Source organism: Chrysemys picta, chromosome 5 (assembly GCF_011386835.1).
Source record: "Chrysemys picta bellii isolate R12L10 chromosome 5, ASM1138683v2, whole genome shotgun sequence".
Classification (NCBI taxonomy): domain Eukaryota; kingdom Metazoa; phylum Chordata; order Testudines; family Emydidae; genus Chrysemys; species Chrysemys picta.
This window is the reverse complement of record NC_088795.1, coordinates 3,439,296-3,461,566: the sequence shown is the minus strand read 5'-3', so window position 1 is coordinate 3,461,566 and position 22,271 is coordinate 3,439,296. Positions and strand designations below refer to the sequence as shown.

Genomic DNA, 22,271 nt, shown 5'->3' with positions numbered 1-22,271 from the left:
AGCTGGCATCAAGGCTTGGTCTATGCTAAAAAAAATTCTACCAGTATAACTGGCAATTAATTATGTAATTTATGTATTTATTTTTACCTGTAATACTGGTATAAACCCTCCTGTGGAGGCAGTTTTACCAGTATAAAGGTATTTTATATCTCCCTAAACCAGAATGAGCTATACCAGTATAAGCACTTTTATACCACTATACTTGCATCCACGCCAGGGGTTTTTGGTCACTTCTACCTCATTGTTTGGGGATTGTTAAAGCAGTTCAACTTTCTAGTCTAGACAAGGTCTGAGACGTTGTCTGGATTTTAATTTGATGGACTCTGTTTTTAATGGGAAGTAGGACTAGAGTTAGAGATTGTGATAACTCTCTTTGCTTCCCCAAGTGTTGCAGATCAACAAGGAAGATGTGACTGCCCTTCACTGCAAAGTGGTGTGTCTCATTCAGAGTGGAAGCTTCAAGGAAGCCCTAAGTGTAATCCACACCCACACCAAAGTGTTAACCAGGTGAGTGGTAGCCCCAGAGGCTCCTGCAAAGGAAAAAAGCACAAGCCCCAGGAAGTTGCTAGTCTAGGTAGGAGGGTGGTGCTGGTGGGCAATGGCTATTGCTGAAGTTTTCAGTGTTTCACATGCTTAACTTTAGGCTTGGTCTACACTTCACAGTTAGGTCGACATAAGGGAGCTTATGGCAACCTAACTATGTCCGTGTACGCACCACAGCCTTGCTCCTGCCAATGTAAGTGCCCTACTATGCTGACACAACTCCACCTCCGTGGAAGGCGTAGGCCTTATGATGGTGTAGTCATGGCGACGTAGCATCGGTGTAGACGCTGCGTTCCTTATATCTGCTGTTGGCTGTCATCTAGTGGAGCTTTGAAATTGACAAGAAAGCTGGCTCCCGGCTCCCGCACTGGGCTGCTGCCAGGTCTCTGCTCCAAGCCGGGCTGCCACCTGAGCTCCCTGTTCCCCTCTGGGAGCCCTGCTACCCCCCAGGATCCCAGCTCCCCACCGGGACTACGGCAGCCGATCTACTTGCCAGAGGTGAGAAGCCTTGGGTGACTTTCCCCCCACTCCTGACTGGGAGTATGGAGGCAAGAAGCCTTGGGGGGCAGCTGGGTTTCCAGTGGGGAACTGTGTGGAGCTGAGAGCCCAGGTAGTAGCCCAGGCTCTCAGCCCTCCATACTGCCCCTCTTCAGTCAATGGAAGCACTCCTGGTGAGGATGCGCACCACTGACAGAAGGTAGTGTGAACATCAGCCACCGCAGTAATTATTGTGGTGGCTTAAGTCAACCTAACACAGGTCGACTTAAGATTGTAGTGTAGACATGCCTTTACTCTCATAAGCACTCCTGTTGAAGACAGTGGAACTGCTCAGATGAATAAAATTCAGAATGTGCATAAGTGTTCCCAAGACTGTGGCCCGTATCTCTCCTTATCTCCATTTCCCATCTGTGAAATGGCAGTGATAAATGTTACCTTCCTGCCTCACAGGGCTGTTTGCGGCCTAGTGTCTGTGCAATGGCTTAAGATGAAAACTGCTATATAAGAACTCTCTATTAGCAAAACTAATGTATATACTGTCAGAATCACTTCCCTATGGGAAAGCAAGAAGTATGCATGGAGGGAAAGGATGTAGAACTGATTATTATCGTAGTTCCAGCGTAGACTCTCAAAGTATTTTCTCATATTCCTTATTTATAACCACTAATGTGAATGTAAAGAAATCAATCTAGATTTTAGGCTTAATTCCTTGCCTCTTCAAACACTCATAATTCAAATAGTAAAGCAACTTTCATTCAGCTTGTGTAAAAAAAAAAAAAAATATGTATATATATGTACTTGTGAGGACTGGGAGAACCTCAATGGGAAATTACCTGTCAGGTGTGATGGTAGTAGATCGCATGAGACATGTAGATAGCCTTATAGATATGCTGGGAAGGAGTTGGTGGTTGTGGTACATGTAGGTACCAAAGACATAGGGAAAGGTAGAAAAGAGGCCAAATGCAGGCTGCTAGGTAAGAGATTAAAGTCCAGGTTCTCCATGGTAGCATCCTCTGAAATGGTTCTAGTTTCACGCGCAAGGCCAGTTAGACAAGCAGAACTGCAAGGTCTCAATGTGCAGATGAGACAAAGGTGTAGGGAGGACGGGTTTAGGTTTATTAGAAACTGGGGAACCTTTTGCGAAGGAGTGACCTATCCAGGAAGGATGGGCTCCACCTACACCAAAATGGAACCAGGCTGCTGGCATATAAATTAAATATGAGGATTTTTTAAACCAAGGGCTAAGAGAAAGCCAACAGGTGCAGAGGAGCACGCAGTTTGGGCAGAGTCATACCTTAGGAATGATGCGGGAGAAATCTATATCCTAGTAAAGAGGATAGGTAAGAAATTGGGAAAGTACAGGTAGGAACTAGTGAGAAACAGTCAAATGAAATAGAATCCCATTTAAAAATAACACGTGAAGACAAAATGTATACGTGCTTATATACAAATGCAAGGAGTCTAAATACTAAGATCAGTGAGCTAGAATGCCTGTCAGTAGATGAGGCTATTGATATAACAGGCATAATGGAAACTTGGTGTAATGACAACAGTGGGACCCGGTAGCACCAGGGTACAAAATATATAGGAATGCAGAGTAGGTTGTGCTGGTGGATGGGTGGCACTACATGTGAAAAAAAGTCTATAGAGTCAAGTACAGCAAAAATCTTTTTTTTTTCTTTTTCTTTTTTTAAATCTTTGTGGATAGAAATTCCATGTTTGAATAAAAACATGGGTGGGCAAACTTTTTGGCCCGAGGGCCACATAGGGGTTGCACAACTGTATGGAGGGCCAGGTAGGGAAGGCTGTGCCTCCCCAAACAGCCTGGCCCCCTGCCCCCATCTGCCCCCTCCCACTTCCTGCCCCCCTCAGAACCTCCAACCCATCCAACCCCTCCTGCTCATTGTCCCCTGACCACCCCCTCCCGGGATCCCCACCCCCTATCCAACCCCACTGCTCCCTGTCCCTGACTGCCCCGACCCCTATCCACCCCTCCTTCCTCCCCCCCACCCCCGGACTCCGACCCCCTATCCAACCGCCCTCTGCTCCTCGTCCCTGGCCACCCTGTCCCGGGACCCCCCGCTCCTAACTGCCCTCTGGGATCCCACCCCCTTATCTAACTCCCCCTTCTCCCTGTCCTCTGACTGCCCTCCTGACCCCTATCCACATCCCCCCCCCTTGACATGCCCCCTGGGACTCCCACTCCCAACCCTCCCTGTTCCCCATTCCCTGACCGCCCCCCGCAACCTCTGTCCCAGCTCCCTTACCCAACCTCCCCGCCCCCTTACCAGCAGCAGGAGCTCGCAGCCGCGACACCCAGCCAGAGCCAGCTGTGCTCCCCACGCTGCCCAGCGGGGGTGGCGGGTCAGAGCGTGGCCCGCGCAGCGGTGTGGCTGCAGGGGAGGAGGGACCGCGGGGGAGGGGCTGGGGACTAGGCTCTCCGGCCGGGAGCTCAGGGGCTGGGCAGGACGGTCCCGTGGGCCGTATGTGGCCTGCGGGCTGTAGTTCGCTCACGTCTGGTCTAGCAGTAGGAATATACTTCTGACCACCTGACTGTGATCGTGAAATGCTGAGGAAGTCAGAGAGACTTCAAAAGCAGAACTCGCAATAATAATAACAGGTGATTTCAACTATCCTCCTATTGACAGAGTAAATGTTACCTCATGATGCAGAGACACAATTTCTAGACTCCATAAACAGCTGCTTCTGGGAGCAGCTAGTCCTGGAACCCAGAAACACAGAGTCAATTCTTGATTTAGTCCTAAGGTGAGCACATCAGAACTGTTCTTTTTGGGCAACAAATCTGAAGTTCTGTCCTGCATTCATGTGTCAGTAGAAGAAGTTTTAGAACAAATTGATAAATTAAATGGTAATAAGTCACCAAGACCAGATGGTATTCATTCAAGAGTTCTGAAGGAACTCAAATGTGAAATTACAGAACTACTAACTGTAGTATATAATCTATTGCTGAAACAAACCTCTGTATCAGATGATTGGACGGTAGCTAATGTAACACTGATTTGACAAGTTCCCTTACCAAAGGCTCTTAAGCAAAGTAAGCAGTCATGGGATAAGAGAGAAGGTCGTCCTCATGGATTAGTAACTGGTTAAAAGATAGGAAACAAAGGGTAGGACTAAATGGTCAGTCTTCACTATGGAGAGAGATGAACAGCTGGGTTCCCCAAGGAACTGTACTGGGACGTGCTGTTCAATATATTCATTAATGAGCTGGGAAACGGGCTGAACTGTGAGGTGGCAAAGTTTGCGGATGATACAAAATGATTCAAGATAGTTATCTCCCAAGAAGACTGTGAAGAATTACAAAGGGATCTCACAAAACTGGGACTGGGTTTCAAAATGGCAGATGAAATTCATTGATAAGTGCAAGTAATGCACATTTAAAAAAAATAATCCCAAGGAGACACATATAACGAATGGATCTAAATTAACTGTTCCCACTCAAAAAAGAGCTCTTGGAATCATTGTAGATGGTTCTGTGAACACTTAAGCTCAGTGCGCAACAGTGGTGAAAAAGCCTAGCAGTACATTAGGAATTATTATAAAAGGAATAGAAAATAAGACACAAAATATCAGAATGCCACTATATAAATCTATGGTGCACCCACACCTTGAATACTGTGTCCAGTTTTGAGTGCCCCATCTCAAAAAGGCTATAGTGGAACTGGAAAAGGTTCAAAGAAGGGCAACAAAGATGATCCAGGTATGGAACAGCTTCCATGTGAGGAGAGACTAAAAAGATTAGGGCTGTTCATCTTAGAAAAGAGATGACCAAGTGGGGATATGCTAGAGGTCTATACAATAATGAATGGTGTGGAAAAAGTGAATAGAGAAGTGTCATTTACCGTTACCCACAATACAAAAACCAGGGGGTCACCCAATGAAATTAATAGGCAGCAGGTTGAAAACAAACAAAAGGAAATACTTCTTCACACAACGCACAACTAACCTGTGGAACTCATAGCAATAGGATGCTATGATGGCCAAAAGTATAACTGGCTTCAAAAATAGAGAAGTTCATGGAGGGTAGATCCATCAATGCCCATTAGCCAAGATGGTTAGGGATGCAGCCCCATCGTCAGGGTGACCCTGTACTTCTGACTGCCAGGAGTAGAGATGCATGTAGTGGTCAGAGAGTTATAGATGGCAAGACCTCTGGGGATGATGTTTTGTTTCTTGCATTTGCTCAGGAAATAGATGTTGCTGTTAAGTTTTGCTTCCTTGTTCTTCATGTTGAGGTGTTTCTGTTTCAGGCGGCTAACTTCAATATCTTCCATTGTTGTATGCAGTGTAGTTGTAGCTGTGTCAGTTCCAGGATATTTGACATCTAATATCCTGGGACTGACACTGCTACAAAGACGCTGCATAGAAGTCGGGAGTGGAAGACAGGTGTATGTCTCTCAATTTCCCTGTTCTATACGCTCCCGTTGAAGCCCTGGTCACTGTTGGAGACAGGATACTGAGCTAGATGGACCATGGGTCTGACCCAGTGTGGCCGTTTGCTCAACCACTGAATTGTGTCTTCTCCAGAGCAAAGAAAGTTCTCTTTGTCACAATCGATTCATCCATTCTGATTAATTCGTTCGGGCTATCATGACCAGGATCATGTTTTAATCTTTTTATTACTATTCCATCCTTGTATTTCCCCAGAAATGTTTAGAGTGCAGAAAGCATTTAAATAAAACATGAACATGGACAAACCTCTCTCACAGCATCTGTGCTAAAGTCACAGTAAGTTGTTGGTCCCTTCTTTTTGTTTTCACTCAACCTGATCAATAATTCGCTGGGGAAATATATACTGGACTCCTTTTAAATAAAAACTACCCAGTCAGTGTATATTAAGGCTTGCTGGTGTTAACAGTGCCCTTTTAGGTCTGATTCAACCTCATAGACTCATAGACTTTAAGGTCAGAAGGGACCATTATGATCATCTAGTCTGACCTCCTGCACAACGCAGGCCACAGAATCTCATCCACTCACTCCTGTAACAAACCCCTAACCTATGCGTGAGTTATTGAAGTCCTCAAATCGTGGTTTAAAGACCCCAAGGTGCAGAGAATCCTAACAGTTTTGCCATTGGTTCTCCCTTGTAATTGTGATGTTTCTCGACAGCTTTCACTCCTTAGCATCAGATTTGGCATTTTATAGTTTAGGAGAGATTGTGTCATCACGTTTGCTCTGTCTGCAGGAACTGAATATCTGTATCTTTGGGTTGCAGTGATACACCTTTCTGCATGCAGCAGCGACCAATCCTCTTTTCCTTCATTGATTATTCAGTGAATCTTTTCATTGTTCTACCTTAGGAAAGTATGCTATACAAAAAATAAACAGGCAATCTGCACATCCTGGAGATTTTGCCGCCATGAAGTGGTGATCTAGGGTACTGAGGAGTCTGAATTGGTTTAGCTACTTTAGATTCTTCTTTGGGGTAGGGCTTTTGTATTCCCCTCCTTTCTAAGAAAACATGTTTTAGGTACTGCCACTGCTCAATAGAGAAATAATTCAATAGCCTGGTGCCAACACATGCTGTTCTGCCTCTAACAACATGGTAGTCTTATAAGAGTAATTATAGATGCTTAAATAAGCCTTCTTGGCTCTCCTGGGAGGTAAATGTTGTAGAATGAGTGCTGTGGTGATGCACCTGACGTCAATCTCTGCCTTGTTTTCGCAGTGACTCTATCACCTTTGAGAAGGCGTACTGTGAGTACAGGTTGAACAGAATTGAAAATGCCCTGAAGACCATTCAGAGTGCCAGCCAGCAGACAGACAAACTGAAGGAGCTGCATGGACAAGTGGTAATTACTGCTTTGGAAACTTGTATCTATCATTCAAGAGCCCTCTGCTTTGTGAGGGCGGAAAAAATCAGAAACTTTTCTCCCCCTCAGCTGTGACTTAATAAACGGTTATGTTCCGGGTGAAAACCCTGGTGAAATCGGTGACAAAATTCCCACTGACTTCAGTGGGGCCTAGGATTTCACCCTCTCTTCTAGTTAGCCGGGGTCTCCCAAACTGTCAGTTTGGGCAGATAGCGCCATCCTTTCACTTGTTGGCTCATTAATCTTCCCCCACTTCCATCCATTTCAGCTTCTAATGAATCACATTACTCTGTTCTGGAAAGTGGGGTAGTTTGCTGGAAGCCACCGAACCAAAATGTGCCTGTGCAGCCATACAATTGGCCACTTTCCTTCTCCCCAGGGCTAGAATGAAGTGATTTGCTTGATTTCCATCAGCCAGGGAAGTGGGTCGTCCTGAGGAGAGTGCTTTACTTTCCACTCTGCGAGCCAGGTTAGCTCTTGGTTTGGGATCTAGTTCTGCACATGCTTCATGCATATAGCTCTGTGCCATCAGGAGCAGCTGTGTGTGAAGCGAGCAAGGATGGGCTTCCTTGGCGCATCAGGATTGAAAAGAGGAAGAGAAAAGGCTTTTCCTCCTCCTTTTGTTTCCACAGTTGATTAGAATGATCCCAACATGTGGAAGAAACAGTTGTTTGCGGTAAACAATGCTTGAAAGGTGGTCATTTAATTTGCTCCCTAGAGAGGTGCTAAAGACTGCCATGAAGAGGCTGGCAGAGACCATAATCAACTCTATTTTCCCGAGTAAATTCTGCATTAGACTTTACAGCACTTATTCAAATAAAAAAAAAATATATGGAGATATACCTATCTCATGGAACTGGAAGATCATCACATCCAGCCCCCTGCCTTCACTAGCAGGACCAAGTACTGATTTTGCCCCAGATCCCTAAGTGGCCCCTTCAAGGATTGAACTCACAACCCTGGGTTTAGCAGGCCAATGCTCCAACCACTGAGCTATCCCTCCCCTGCATTCAGGTGTCTCTAGTTGTGGATGCCAATGTGCAGGGCAATGTCTCTCTTTTCAGTTGTATAGGTTGGAGCGCTATGACGACTGCTTAGCCGTGTATCGGGATCTCATCCGGAACTCCCAAGACGACTATGAAGAAGAAAGGAAAACCAACCTTTCTGCAGTGGTTGCAGCGCAGAGCACATGGGAGAAAGTGGAGCCAGTGAGTGTGTGTGCCTGCGTGCACTTGTGGGAGAGATTGTTCCCCCTTCCAGCCTCTCTCTGCTGAACCTTGCCCGTGTTAGAACACTTTTGAAGATGAATTGCGTGGCTCATAGATGGCAGTGGGGGGAAGAAGACATTCGAGAACCAAAATCATTAACAGAAAATAGGAAAACTTGGCTACTATACACAGAAAATGGTAGTCTCTCCCTGTCCCTTGGCAGAGATTTCATTGCTGGGTGTGTAATGAGGCTGGCAGTTGTTTCTCCAAACAGAGGTCACTCTTGTGGTTTATCCATGCATTCAGTGTCCCTTAATGCACGAGTGCATGACTTACTTCAAGTTTCTACTTTGGGAATGTGGACATTGATTGCCAATGAGTCATCTGTCACCTTGCTTACCAGCGTCTCTTTTCTATTGGATACCCCAGCACATTGTGAAGTATAATTTAATTTAAACTACAGTTAACAAAAGTGCCTTTTGCAGTTGGCACTCTGCTAGGTACGTCCTAGTGTTCATGCACATATTACCACACGTGTGCACTCTGGTAATTTACAGTGGGTCTCCAGGACGGTGCAAACCGGCAAGATTCCACTGACCGTGAATGGATGTAAGCTCCTGATTCTACAAAGCCTACTTACATCCAGTAGAACATTGCTACTCTGCACTAGTGACTGGGAAGAGCCATTGCTAGTATAAAGCTCAATGGTTAGCACAGTAAAGTAGTTTTTAAATATTTAAGACTGCAACTTGTCTTTGACATTCTCCAGGGCTGCAGTTTCTGCCAATTCTCTGTCTGCTTAAACAGCCTGGACAGCTCCCCTGAGGTCTAATCTGATTCGCTCCAATTCCTAAGAACAGGACTGCTCTACAGCTGGGAGTTGGGTAGCTCCATTGCAGATTCCCCCTGGCTTTGTCCTGCAGCCTAAGGGGAAGACCACTCCTGCTGTGGCTTTTTAGACAGCACGTGTCCTCTCAAGATCACCTTCATGTGTGGATTTCCTAATGTATCTTCTGTTGTGTGTTAATCTAAGAAGTTGGCATGTTGCTAAAAGCTATGATTTGCGTCTGTAGTAATCCTAGAAAAGTGGCTTTAAATAAATCTGTTTAGATTCTGATCCAAAATTAGGCTGTATTTAATTTGTCTTTCAAGCATTTAACCCGATCATTTCACTCTATGTCAGGAAGATCTGGGCCTCCAAGAAGCTACCTACGAGCTGTGTTATAATGCTGCATGTGCATTGATTGGGCAAGGCAGGCTGAACGAGGCAATGAAAAGCCTACAGAAAGCAGAAGGTAAAAACATGGGGGGGTTATAGATCTCTGTGTCACTCATTCTTTGTAAACACATTTAGAGAGAGAACAAGGATTTGATTCTGGATTGAAAGTGGGATTGGACAACTGTAGGGTTCTTTGATTATAGTTTCCATAGTATGTTTGCTAAGAATAGTTGGGACTTGGTAGCACTTAACATTCCTTAAATAACTTTTATTATATCAATAATTTTTAGCTATTGTAGATCAAACTGTTTTCTTATCTGCAATTCCCATGTGGTACATAGCTTTTCAATCTGTAGCTCTCAGCTTGCTTTCCAGATATGTATAGTTTATTGTTTTGCCATCATTTTACAGTAGCAAACTGTATTATAACATCTTAGTCTTCCCTCCCAAATGGTATTTAATTCCTGAGTGCAATTTGGTATGTGCTTATAATTTTGACAGTGCAATCTCTTCACGTTAGCAGAAGTTTTAAAAGCCCTATTTAGTCGTTGTTTTATGAGTGTACTGAAGACTGTAGAGTGCAGTAATGTTCTGAGTTGGGGATTGCCCTATCGAGTGTACTAACTTCCATTTTTCACATTCAGAAAGACTGGTTTTGTTATTGTTATATTTCAGTCTGTCCAATAATATGTGTGGGAAGGAGAATAAACGTTTAAAGTAGAAGTTGAAAGTAGCGAAGAGGAACCAAGTTACAGGCCTTAGGTTTAACATCGACAGCTGCAAAACTGAAAAGCTTGAACTCCCTTATGTTTTCTCTTATTAAGCTGACTAAATATGTTATAGGTGCAGCCAGCAATGCCATCAATACTTTAAGCTACCCAACACTTGTCATCGTAAGGCCCTGTTTTCAGTTGCTTATAACTTTGCCAGACTATAGTCATTCAGAAGTTTTCCAGGCCAGGTGCTTGCCTCAGGCCTGGCATTTTTGGGAGAGAAACAAGTGAAAACCTGCGTACTCAAAAAGAGTTCTGGAGGAGCAATGTCTCCTGCATTCTTGACTTTTTAAAAAATTTCACTGTAGATTTTATCTCTCCCACACGCACCCAGTCATTTCCTTACTTTCTTGCATTAAAAAGTACCCGTGAAACTTTGTAGAAGCCTCACTTAGTATCCACAATGGCACATGATATAAACAAACATTCCTGCCATCGTCCTGTTCTGTGCTTTCCTGTAGGTAAGAATTAACCCTTTCTAAATTTGTCTTTCAAATTATTTTCTCTAGATCTGTGTCGCCAGTCGCTTTCAGAAGACTCTGTAAGTTGTTGCTGTTACTCTGAATAATGTGCATTTTACACCGAAGTATTTCAAAGCAGTGCCCCAGGGACTAGCCATGTGATCACTTGTTAAATTGCTATGCAATATCATACCCAACAAGAGTCACCAATCTGCCTAAATTCATGTTCCCAATACCACTCCTGAGGTGTGAGCTGTCCTTCTGCCTATTGCTGAAATGTAAATTCTTGGGGCCGGACTGTCTCCTGCCTTGCCCCTTCTGCAGTCCCTTACACCAGTGCAATGTGGGTGTACTCCTACCACATGAGAGGGATGGGTGGTACACCCACTGCAGAGGTGTTGAGGCTGTGGTGAATCAGGCCCACCATTTTTGTTTCATTTCCAGCACACTTTGGTGTGTTTGTAGGGTGGAGGCAGACTGCACACACGTGGGTTGGGGGGGGTAATTTCTATTGTTAAAAGTAGCTCTGCCTTTTGCCCCTATTTTTTGGTTTAAGGTGTGAATGTTTGTAATCGTGTCTTTTGAAGATTTGCTCTTCTAGTGGTGGGGATTGTGACTGATGGTTTTGCCCAAGATCTATGGAAAAAGGAACAGGTCCTCTGCGAAACGCTGAAGCCAGGGAGCACAGGAAGGGGGAAGCTTCACTTCGTTTTGTCTGAATTTTCCTTCAGGATGTGACTGAGGAAGACATTGAGGCTGAGTTGGCCATTATTCACGGTCAGATGGCCTATATCATGCAATTACAGGGGCGTACAGAGGATGCTCTCCAGCTTTACAATCAAATCATCAAATTAAAGTAAGTGCTTCATTCAAACAAGCTCTCATCCTTCCACATGTGACAAGGCTGCTGTCTACTAGCTGTGCCTTTTCATTCTCGTTTGTTCTGCAGGCCGACAGACGTGGGATTGATTGCTGTCATTGCAAATAACATCATCACTATTAACAAGGTATAGAATTGCCCATCCTCTTTCTAAAGCATTTTTGCAAAGAAATGAGAATGAACTCAGAACTCACCATATGCAGAAGCTTCCATTGGCTTTGAGGGGGGGTTCTGTATGCAGAAGGATTGCAGAGTTGCATCTCTCTTTGAAATAAGTACTTGCTTTCAAGTGGAAGAAGCACTCTAGCATGAAAGTTCTATTTATAGTCTTGCTGTTTGTGCTGTTACACTGGTATTTCCATTATATTTTTATCCTTATAGGCCCCAGTCCTGCAAACACAGATTGCAAAAATGATCCTGCACATAGATAAATTCTATGAAATGAGTCCCACTGGAGCCAGTCATACTGCTTGCATGACTAGAGTTACATATGTGCCTAGGAATGTGCAGGATCCGGGTTTTAGACGACTGGAGCTTCCAGACTAAGGGGGTGTGTGTGTGAGAGAATTTTTTTCTGGAACAGGATTGAGGGAGTTGGGGAAATGGGAAGATACTGGATTTAGATGTGCTGTGCTTGTGCTTCATTAACTTCTAAAGTGCATTGTGCAAGCTATTAGTGCACATTGTGGACATGAAGCTTTTGTGCTGTCTTCAAAACCTGATGGATGACTACAGTGAAATTTACATCAAGTGCCCAGCCACAACAGTATTTTTATATGTGAAAAGACTATACAAATAGCATAACGGAGGAGTCATTTCTTATCTAGTCTCACTCTACCTCTGCACTATTGTCATGAGCATTGCAAGCATTGGGCTCAAGATCCTCAAATATTTGCAGAGCCACAAGAAGAACTGAATGAATAGGGAGCATGATGGTTTCATGGAGGACAGATTGCTGTGGGACACACAGAGAACCAATTCAAGGTTAGTGGTGGTGGCTTCAGACGGGGGCACCGATTCTAGGACCAAGAAACAAGCACTAACTGGTGGGGATCGCATTGTAATACAGGTTTGGGATGAAGAGCAGTGGCTGCAGAACTTTCAGATGCACAAGGCCAAATTTCTGGATCTGTGCACGGAGCTCACCCCAGCCCTCCATCGCAGGGACACCAAAATGAAAGCTGCAGTGACAGTGGAGAAGCGAGTAGTGATTGCACTGCCGAAACTTGCAACACCAGATCGCTACTGGTCAGTCGGGAATAATTTGGAGCCAGGAAATGCACCCTGAGGGCCGTTGTGATGCAAGCGTGCAGGTCCGTTATTCACCTCCTGCTATGCAGGATTGTGACTCTAGGCAATGCACAGGACATGGTTGATGGATTTGCAGCAGTGAGGTTCCTGAATTAGGGTGGGGCGATAGACAACATGCATATACCCATTTTGGCACTAGCCCACCTTGCCACTGAGCACATCAACAGACAGGGCTACTTTTCTATGGTGATGGAAGCATTGGTCGATCACCGGGGATGCTTCACTGACATCAATGTGGGCCGGTCAGGGAAGGTGCAGAACACTTGCATTTTTAAGAACACAGGACTGTTCAGAAAACTACAAGCAGGGACTTTTTCCTGGTAGGTGGAATACCACAGCGAATGTTGAAATACCACTAATGATCCTGGGCGACCCAGCCTCCCCCTTACTCCCCTGGCCAATGAAGCCGTGCACTGGCCACCTTGACAGCACCAAGGAACAGTTCAACTCCCTGCTCAGCAGGTGCAGAATGACAGTTGAATGACAGAATGATTGATTGAAGGGCCGCTGGCGTTGTGTACTCACAAGACTGGATCTCAGTGAGAAGAATACCCCAATGGTTATAGCTGCCTGCTGTGTCCTGCATGATGTATGTGAAGCAAAGAGGGAAAAGTTTTTGCCAGGGTGGACGGTGGAGGTGGAGCGGCTATCTCCTGAGTTTGAACAGCTGGCTACAAGGGCTATTAGAAGACTTGCCGAAACTTGCAACACCAGATCCCTGGGCAGACCGCCGATCGAGTCACCATGCCTCGGGCTCTTCAGACTACCCTTCCACACGAGTCGGTGCAAGTGGAAGAGATCATTCTTCCTTCCATGCCGGACACCTTCGAGGCGGCGAGAGCCCTCATAGAGATGACGGCTCCGGTGCCTCCGGCCTTGACACCAGCCCCAATTCAGGTCCCGGTGCCATCCAAGGGCAAACCAGCGATGTTCCGGCTGTCAGCCTCCGGACCAGCATCTCAACCCCACTCCGAGTCCCGGCTCCCTTCTGAGTCCCGGCACCGCCACAGGTCTCGGTTTGACTCACAGCACCGGTATGACTCACGGCACTGGTCCTGCGGTCTCGAACCTCGGAGCCACTCACGCTCGAGGTCGTTGTCAACTGCACATTCATGGTCCCGCTCGAGGTCCAGATCTCGATCTATGACCTTGCGGCACTGCTCGCTCCGGCATGCTGCGGGTTCCTGCTCTCCGAGTCAGCGATCGCCACAGCGGCACCGCTCTCCAGATCGACACTGCTCCTGGTTGCGGCACCACTAATCATCACGGCACCGCTCTCCACGTTGGCACTGTTCAACGTCGCAGCACCGTTCAACGTCGTGACACCGCTCGCCAGGTCAGCACCACTCGCCATCGTGGCACCGGTCACGGTCACGATCAGCCTCACGGTGCCGATCACCGCGTGACCCGCGCCTGCCAAGATACTTGGTGCCTGCGTTGATCCACTCCCGCACCGCCCTCCCTTGGCCATTGCGGTTTAGATCTCCTTTGCCCAGGTCGGAGAGGGCATCTGGGGTCTCGGACATTCCTCACTCTGGCTCAGGAAGCCTAGGTCAGGTCCCTCCAGCGACTCACTGGCAACCCCAGTGGCAATTTTAGACACCTTGGGCATACCATCAAGCCCAGGGCGCTCCCCCAGTTGCCCGGCCACCGTCTCGCTCAACCAACAGGCCTCCTGAGGCAACCCTTAGCCGCCCTCCTCCTGACACGGATCAAGCTGTACACTCAGCGCCTCTGACAGAGGCTACTCCAGCTGCCAAGGAGGAGCCACCCACGTCTGATCAGGATGTTCCATCCGTACCTGTTCTGCTGATGGAGTCATTCTCATCCTCCCCTGACGAGGCTGTGGCTGGCACGTCCATCTCTGGACCACCCCCTATGGGCTTTAGGGTCCTCCAGGAGCTGTTGAGGCACGTGGCCCTCAATATGAACCTCCAAATTGAGGAGGTTGTGGAGGACGAGAACCCCATGGTGGACATTCTAGGCCCAGAAGGACCCTCCAGGGTGGCCCTTCCCATGAACAAAACTGTACAAAACAATGCGAAGACCCTCTGGCAAACCCTGGCCTCCATTCCCCCCACAGCTAAGGGAGTGGAACGGAAGTACTTTGTTCCCACCAGGGGTTATGAGTACCTGTTTACCCACCCCGCCCCATGTTCGCTGGTGGTGGACGTGGTAAATGCCAGGGAGAGACAGGGCCAGCAGGGGCCTGCTCCCAAATCAAAGGACGTGAAATGGCTGGACCCTTTTGGGAGAAAGGTTTATTCCACTGGGGGTCTCTCGCTGCAGATCGCTAACCAGCTGGCGATCCTCAGCAGGTACAATTTTAATTCTTGGTCTGCGGCCCTTAAGTTTCAAGATCTTCTCCCAGCAGAGGCTCGTACGGGACTGGGCGCCATTGCTGAAGAGGGTAAGCTGGTTGCTAGGACTTCCCTTCAGGGTTCCCTCGATGCGGCGGACGCGGCTGCGCATACCCTGGCGTCGGGAATCACTGTGCGGCGGAATGCCTGGCTTCAGTCCTCCGGCCTCCTGCCTGAGGTCCAGCATACCATCCAGGACCTCCCTTTAGATGGCCAGGGCTTGTTTGTAGATCAGACTGACTCCTGCCTGCATACCTTAAAGGACACGAGAAACACCATTAAGTCCTTGGGTATGCATACCCTGGTTACCCAGAGGAAGCCCTTTAGGCCACAGACCACCCAGCAACGTCCTTTCCCTCCAAGACAGAGGCAGGACCCTTCTTGTCGGAGGAACAGATACTCCCGACATAGGCCGTCTCGCCCCCCTTCTGGACAAGGTCAAGGACAGTCTAAGCCACCCCCGGGCCCTAAGCGCCCATTTTGAAGGTGCGCCAGAGGACGGACTACCAGTTCTCACCCAGGACAGTCATCCCTTTCTAAACCGTCTATCCCGTTTCTACCATGCCTGGTCCCATATTACCTTGGACCGTTGGGTCCTCCGCACGGTGCAAATGGGATATTCTATCCAATTCCATTCCAACCCGCCCTCCCACACCCCCTCCAGGGACCCTTCTCACGAGCAACTCCTCATCCAGGAGGTTCAGTCCCTCCTCACCCTGGGGGCAGTGGAGGAAGTTCCTCAGGAGCTCAGGGGCAAGGGTTTCTACTCCCGCTACTTCCTTGTCCCCAAGGCAAAGGGAGGCCTAAGACCTATTCGGGACCTCAGGAAGCTCAACAAGTACATTGTCAACCTGAAGTTCCGTATGGTCTCCTTAGCCACCATCATCCCTTCCCTGGAGACCGGTATGCCGCCCTCAATATGAAAGACGCATACTTTCACATTTCAGTTGTCCCGCCTCACAGGTGTTTCCTCCGCTTTGTGGTGGGAAAGACGCACTATCAATTCACAGCCCTCCCGTTTGGCTTGTGCACAGCCCCCCGCGTCTTTACCAAGTGCATGGCGGTCGTGGCTGCTTTCCTCCGCCGACACCATGTATGTGTCTTCCCGTACCTGGACGACTGGCTCCTACGGGGTCGGTCCCATCATCACATGCAGTCGCAGGTACGTCTACTCCTGGACACATTCAGTCGCCTGGGCATCATGGTAAACCTCAGCAAGTCCGTCCTCGCCCCTACTCAAACAATAGAGTTTATAGGCGCGGTACTGGACACAAACCAAGCGAGGGCCTTTCTTCCAGAGGCACAGCGCTTTGCCGTAGTAGGCATAATTACCAGCCTCTGCAAGTTTCCCACCACTACAGCAAGACAGTGTGTCAGGCTCCTGGGTCACATGGCGTCCTGCACATACGTTGTGCAACTCGCCAGGCTCAGGCTCAGGCCGCGTCAGACGTGGCTGGCGTCTGCCTATCGACCGGGACGCGACAGCCTAGACATGGTCCTCACGGTCCCGAAGTGCACACTCGACTCCCTGCTGTGGTGGCTGGACCCTCAGATGGTGGGTCTTTAGTTACAGACGCATCTGCCCAGGTATGGGGAGCCCACCTCGGCAGCCTGACAACGCAGGGCTTATGGCACGAGAGCGAGCTGTTGCTGCACATCAACATCAGAGAGCTCAGGGCGATCCGCCTCGCCTGCCAAGCCTTTCTTCCTCACTTGCGGGGCCACTGCGTACCAGTCCTAATGGACAACACCACAGCCATGTCTCCCTGAACAAGCAAGGCGGAGCCCAGTCATCACCGCTCTGCCAGGAAGCCCTCTTTCTGTGGGACTTCTGCTTAGCCCACTTCATCAACCTTCAGCCCTTGTACCTGCCGGGTGTCCAGAACGTCCTGGCGGATTCTTTGAGCAGGCGTTTTCTGACTCACGAATGGTCCATTCGCTCAGATATCATCCATTCCGTTTTCCGCACCTGGGGGTTTCCCCGAATCGACTTGTTCGCTTTGTGGACCAACAGAAAGTGCCCAGTCTTCTGCTCCTTCCGGAGTCACAGCCCGGGCTTGTTAGCGGACGCCTTCGAAATCACATGGTCGGGCCAGTTGCTGTATGCCTTCCCAGCGTTCCCACTGGTTCACAAGGTGTTCTTCAAGATCCACTGGGACAAGGCAGATATCATACTGGTAGCCCTTGCCCGGCCATGTCAGTGTTGGTACCCGACTCTACTGGACCTGTCAATTCAGGCTCTACGTCTTCCTCTCGAGCCCGACCTCATATCCCAGAACCACAGTCGTCTCCTTCACCCGGACCTCCAGTCGCTTCATCTCACAGCCTGGAGGATCCGTGGTTGAACCAGGCTGAACGCTCGTCTGTGTATGTATCTCACGGGAAGTCACATAAATACCTAAGTAATGTAACATTCCCAAAGGGTTGCGACTCTGGTTAATTTGTGTTTTTATTGTCAAGCGAGTGAACTCTTCTTGTAATAAGAAACCAGTGAGAACTACAAAGCTGGTCTTGCAAGTGAACAAACAAGCATAAAGGTTGATGTGTGTCAGCAGTTATCAAGGTCTTGTTTCTTTCACAGTAGGTCTAGCAAGGCTTTGCTCTAGGAAGCAAATACTATTTCTATAAGTCAGGATTTGGCTAGTTACATACTTTTAATATGTTTTTATGGTGGAGAATAGTGAGGGGAGACTCAGAATATGTGGCCCAGAGGGAAGGGTGCTGACTTAGGAGACCCAGGTTCTGTCCCTGCTCTATCACAAACTCCTTTTGTGATCTTAGGCAAATGTGTGCCTCAGTTCCCCATCTGTACAATGGGGATAACAACATGGCCCTACCAAGGGTGTTGAGGATAAAGACAGTAAAGGTTGTGAGGTGCTCAGGTAGCACCATAATGGAGTTATATAGATGCTTAACCACACTATGCTCTCCTATCTTATTCCCCTCCAAGTCACCGTGCCTCATTGGCTCCTCTCTCGTGTTCTTTATGCTGCCCAGTGCTGGCAAATAAGGCAGAAACTCACGCCTGTGGGTGTTCCTTGCACGTTCTGCGTGTGGTGTGGGGAAGGATGAAGTCAGTTTGGGGGCCCAGATAGAGATCACCATTTAATGAAGGTAGTGGAACTTGGCTTGATCTCGGTTTTGTTTCCTACAGGACCAAAATGTCTTTGACTCAAAGAAAAAGGTGAAATTGACCAATGCAGAAGGCGTGGAGCACAAACTCTCCAAGAAACAGCTCCAGGCCATCGAATTCAACAAAGCTTTACTGGCTATGTACACCAATCAGGTAGAGATCTGCTGGGTACAGATTTACAACCCGTCACAGGAGTTTAATTGAGCAGAAATGTAAATCCAGTTGATCTAGTTGATCTCCATAGACTGTTCTTTTCCCCTCAAAATAGTCAGGATGTTATCCAGAGATGGAGTGAATTTGAAATGCTAGAGTTTTCAAAAGTGCTCAGCGCCCAGCAGCTCCTATTGAGAATAATCTTTTGATAATCTGACCAATTCATTCGGGTGTCTAAATCGGAGATGAGCATTTAAAAGTTAAAAATCTGGCCCATAATGTTTAATACCTATCAGGGAAACTTCACATGACTATCCTGGTAAATGTCTTGTTTATTAAAATCGTATTAACCGGGTATGTGCAGATTGAGAAGAAATTGTGCATTGCTCTATAAGAGGAAATGTGCATACTGCTGTTCTTGTTAACAAGGACCAATAATATCCATTGCCAAAACAAAAACACAGGAATCATGGATTTGGTACTAATATCGGGGTCCATGAGCTCAGTGCTTTGGATGGGTAAGCTTTTTAGAAGTCTAAATAACTAACAAAAATACTGTCTGGTTTCTAGACCACAGGCACTTCATGGGGTTACACACTGGCTGCTGATGGCAGCTTTCAGTGTGGTCCTGTAATGAGGGAGATTCTGAAATAAATGCCTGGAGCTGCGTGTGGGCAGAAACTGAGATTTATCCTTTGTCTGTGACAGAATCTGGCAGAAGGGGTGCTCTGGGCATTTTCACCTAGTTCCCCTTCCATTTCCAGAGCTCTTAATAAAATCAGACCCCACCCCGCTATGTGTGTCTAGCTCCTCCCTCTCCCACACAGACATTCTGGTGGGGAAAAAAGGGAGAACCTTTGAGAAAAATTCATATGATGGTGGCTTGCATAGCACCTCGCTTGGAGAGTCTCTTCCCAGATAATGTGTTTATTACTGCAGTAGCACCTACAGGCTCTGATGCTGATTGAGCTAGGCACTGGATGCACATAACAGACTGTCTCTGCCCCCAAATTGCTTGTTGCCTAAGGCTTGGTTTACACTGTGTGTGTGTGTGGGGGGGATCGATCTAAGTCACGCAACTTTAACTACATGAATAATGTAGCTGAAGTCGATGTACTTAGATCTACTCACTGCGGTGTCCTCACTGCGGAGAGTCGACTGCCGGCGCTCCCCCGTTGACTCCGCCTGTGCCTCTCGCTCTGGTGGAGTACCGGAGTCGATGGGAGAGCGCTCGGCAGTCGATTTATCATGTCTAGACTAGACGCGATAAATCGATTCCCCCGCTGGATCGATCCTGCGGGTAACGTAGACAAGCCCTGAGTGTCTAGGCAGCTGTAATAAGCTGGCAGGAGGAGCACAAGGGGGCATCGAGGAGGCTGTGGCCAGTGTAGTAACAGCTGCATGCGCACAGAGATGTAGAGGAGTGCAGAGTGATGGCTGTGGTTATCACCCACAGGCCCTGCCATGTGGGAGTCGTGGGTTGGAATCTCCTGGGGCCAGTGACTTTACCTGTTTGCACAGCCTCTACCGCCACCATGTCCCATTCCCGGCTGGGGCCTCTTGACACTCCTGCAGTATAATCGGTTCCTCAATGGACGGGGCAGTGTCTCTTGGAATCAGCTGATGGCAGGCAGTGTCTGGCCCCACTAGCCCCCTCGCCCTGTTCTCTCCGTGGGGTTTGCACAGTCGCACTGGCTGTTCACTAACACTGAGGAAAACGTTCCCTTGTGTCCCTTAGGCAGATCAGTGCCGCAAGCTGTCAGCAAGTTTACAGTCCCAGAACCCCGAGCACCTGCTACCGGTGCTAATCCAGGCTGCCCAGCTCTGTCGAGAGAAGCAGCATGCGAAGGCAATAGAGCTCCTCCAGGTGGGTGACTGATCTCCTGCTGCTGCTCTGGAGAGTGGAGGGCTGTTCCTGCACTGGAACCTAACAGATGGAGTTGGTACAAGGGGCAGTTAATACTGCAGAAATGGATGTTCGCTCAACCACCCGCAATGGTCATTGCGTTGTCTAATGAGCGTGGCTTACGCAGGGCTCAGCAGTGACGGGTCTGGTTGGGAGAGACACGTACACGCCCATGCTCTCATCGTGAAGGGTGTGTTCTTTCTATAATGGGAGAGCCCCACTTGGCAAATGACCCCCTTCACTATGGCGGTGGTGTTAGGGCTGCTTTTCCTCCCCATAGGGACCGGGTGGGTGTTAGTGCCTGGGGCTGTGCTCCTCTGGAAGGCAGGACTTCACTTCTCCTGGCCTCTCATCCCAAAGGGTGGTGTCCACAGCCCTTCTCTGGCCTGGTCTACATGCACAGGTTGCACTGGTTTACTTAAAATTGGGGTTTAAACTGGTGCCAAAGACTCTGCAGACACTTCTGTTTCAGAGTGCCCTGTTCCTAATCAACTTCTGCTAAACTGAAATAAGCTGGTTTTAAACTGAAGTCATGTTCACATGGCACTTTAAACGGGTGCAGCTTCCTCATGTAAACAAGGCCTCGGTCCTGGTGTCAAGTGTCACCTGGCATGCTGCACTTGACAGCTGCCTGCCCAGAGGGAGTAGCTGCTGTGCGCGGTGAGGGCATGGACCCTGGCACGTGCTTGTGGTGGAATGGGGCGGCGCTGTGGGAGGAGTCACAGACCATGGAAGCAATTCAGGACTCTGTGTGGAGTGGTTCCACTCGAACTGGCTCCCTCCCTGGCTATTCAAACGACACGGTCGAGCTTTTCTTTCTGAAGTTGGTTTTAAAACGGGCCCGGGCCCAGGCTGACGCGCTGCGTTCATGAACATGCTCATACGCCCTTGCGTCTCTCGCTCTCAGGACTTTGCGGAGCAGAGCCCTGCCGACTCGGCGCAGATCAAGCTGACGATGGCACAGCTGAAAATCGCTCAAGGTACCAGTGCCCTTTTGTGCTGGGAAATGCTTGTTTAATGCTAGGTAAAAAAAACCAATTCTTTGTCACTGGTCTTAGTGTCTGGAGAGCCAGGACTGAGAGTGGCCTCTTGCTGGTGTGAGGCCCAGCAAGGCAGCTCCGTCCAGGGTGGGGTTAGAAATACTTTCTCAAACCCTGCGCTTCACAGCCCTGCAGGAGGGCTAGGACAGCATCTCCACCCTCACGGTGAGCAGCAGTAAAGCAAGCTGTCCTCTGCATTTGGCCAGAACCATTTTTCTCTTGATCAGTTCTTGGACAGGGCTGCCCCGTCCCTCTGATGTCTGTGAGAGGAGTTACCAGGGGAAGGGGTTGTAATTAGGGGATGGTACCTCTTGCCGAGGGGGTGCCCTATGGAAATCAGCGCTCCTGCCTGAGCCTGGCATTGTCCATGCAGTGTGGGGGTTGTGTGCCCCAGGGGGCAGGGCCTGTGGAACAAGTGCAGGGCAGCCCTGGGCACCGTGCTGACAGCTGGCATTCAGCACATTACAATGGGCTGATGTGACCTGAGAGAGGGAGCAGGACAGCTGGGCACCGAGGGTCAGAGCGGGCAGGGGGAGGGGGATTTGTATTAATGTGGTTGGTGCGGGATCGACCCTTTCCTGAGTGGCCGCAGAAGTACATACAGGAAAGGCTGGGGATCTGCGTATTGAAATGGTTGGCTGCTGCTGACTGCGTGTCACTCAAGTTTTAAAGTTCCCCTCAAGCTACCTCAAATATGCACTCCCCAACATCCAGTACTTGGCCTGGGCCGTGCTCCGTTGTCGCCTGGCAGCAGTGCCTGCAATCAGTGGGACTATTCAGGAGAAAGAAGAGGGCAGGATCTGGCCCTGCAGTGCTTGAGGGGGGAGGGTGGGGAAGGGGGATCAAAGCACTTCCTGTTGGCCCAGCTTTGCTCTCATTGAAGCTTGGGATAAAACATGCACTGGCATCAGGTGGAGCAGGCAGGCCAGAGCTGAGTGAGGTTTGTTCTGAA

General features: G+C 48.5%; 1 protein-coding gene across 2 annotated transcripts in view; it reads left to right on the top strand.

The window, feature by feature from the left end:
* SRP72 (signal recognition particle 72) overlaps window positions 1-22,271 on the top strand; it is a 75,353-nt gene that overhangs the window by 10,942 nt on the left and 42,140 nt on the right. For both annotated transcript variants that reach the window (XR_006176867.2, XM_008162785.4), the window contains exons 2-11: window positions 387-507; window positions 6,731-6,854; window positions 7,940-8,083; window positions 9,267-9,378; window positions 10,585-10,616; window positions 11,268-11,392; window positions 11,486-11,543; window positions 18,242-18,373; window positions 20,112-20,240; window positions 21,187-21,259. Coding sequence is in view for 1 of the 2 variants with exons in the window: in XM_008162785.4 (XP_008161007.2) it covers window positions 387-507; window positions 6,731-6,854; window positions 7,940-8,083; window positions 9,267-9,378; window positions 10,585-10,616; window positions 11,268-11,392; window positions 11,486-11,543; window positions 18,242-18,373; window positions 20,112-20,240; window positions 21,187-21,259 (1,050 nt within the window). In the remaining variant the exon portion in view is untranslated. The remainder of the gene's footprint in view (window positions 1-386; window positions 508-6,730; window positions 6,855-7,939; window positions 8,084-9,266; window positions 9,379-10,584; window positions 10,617-11,267; window positions 11,393-11,485; window positions 11,544-18,241; window positions 18,374-20,111; window positions 20,241-21,186; window positions 21,260-22,271) is intronic.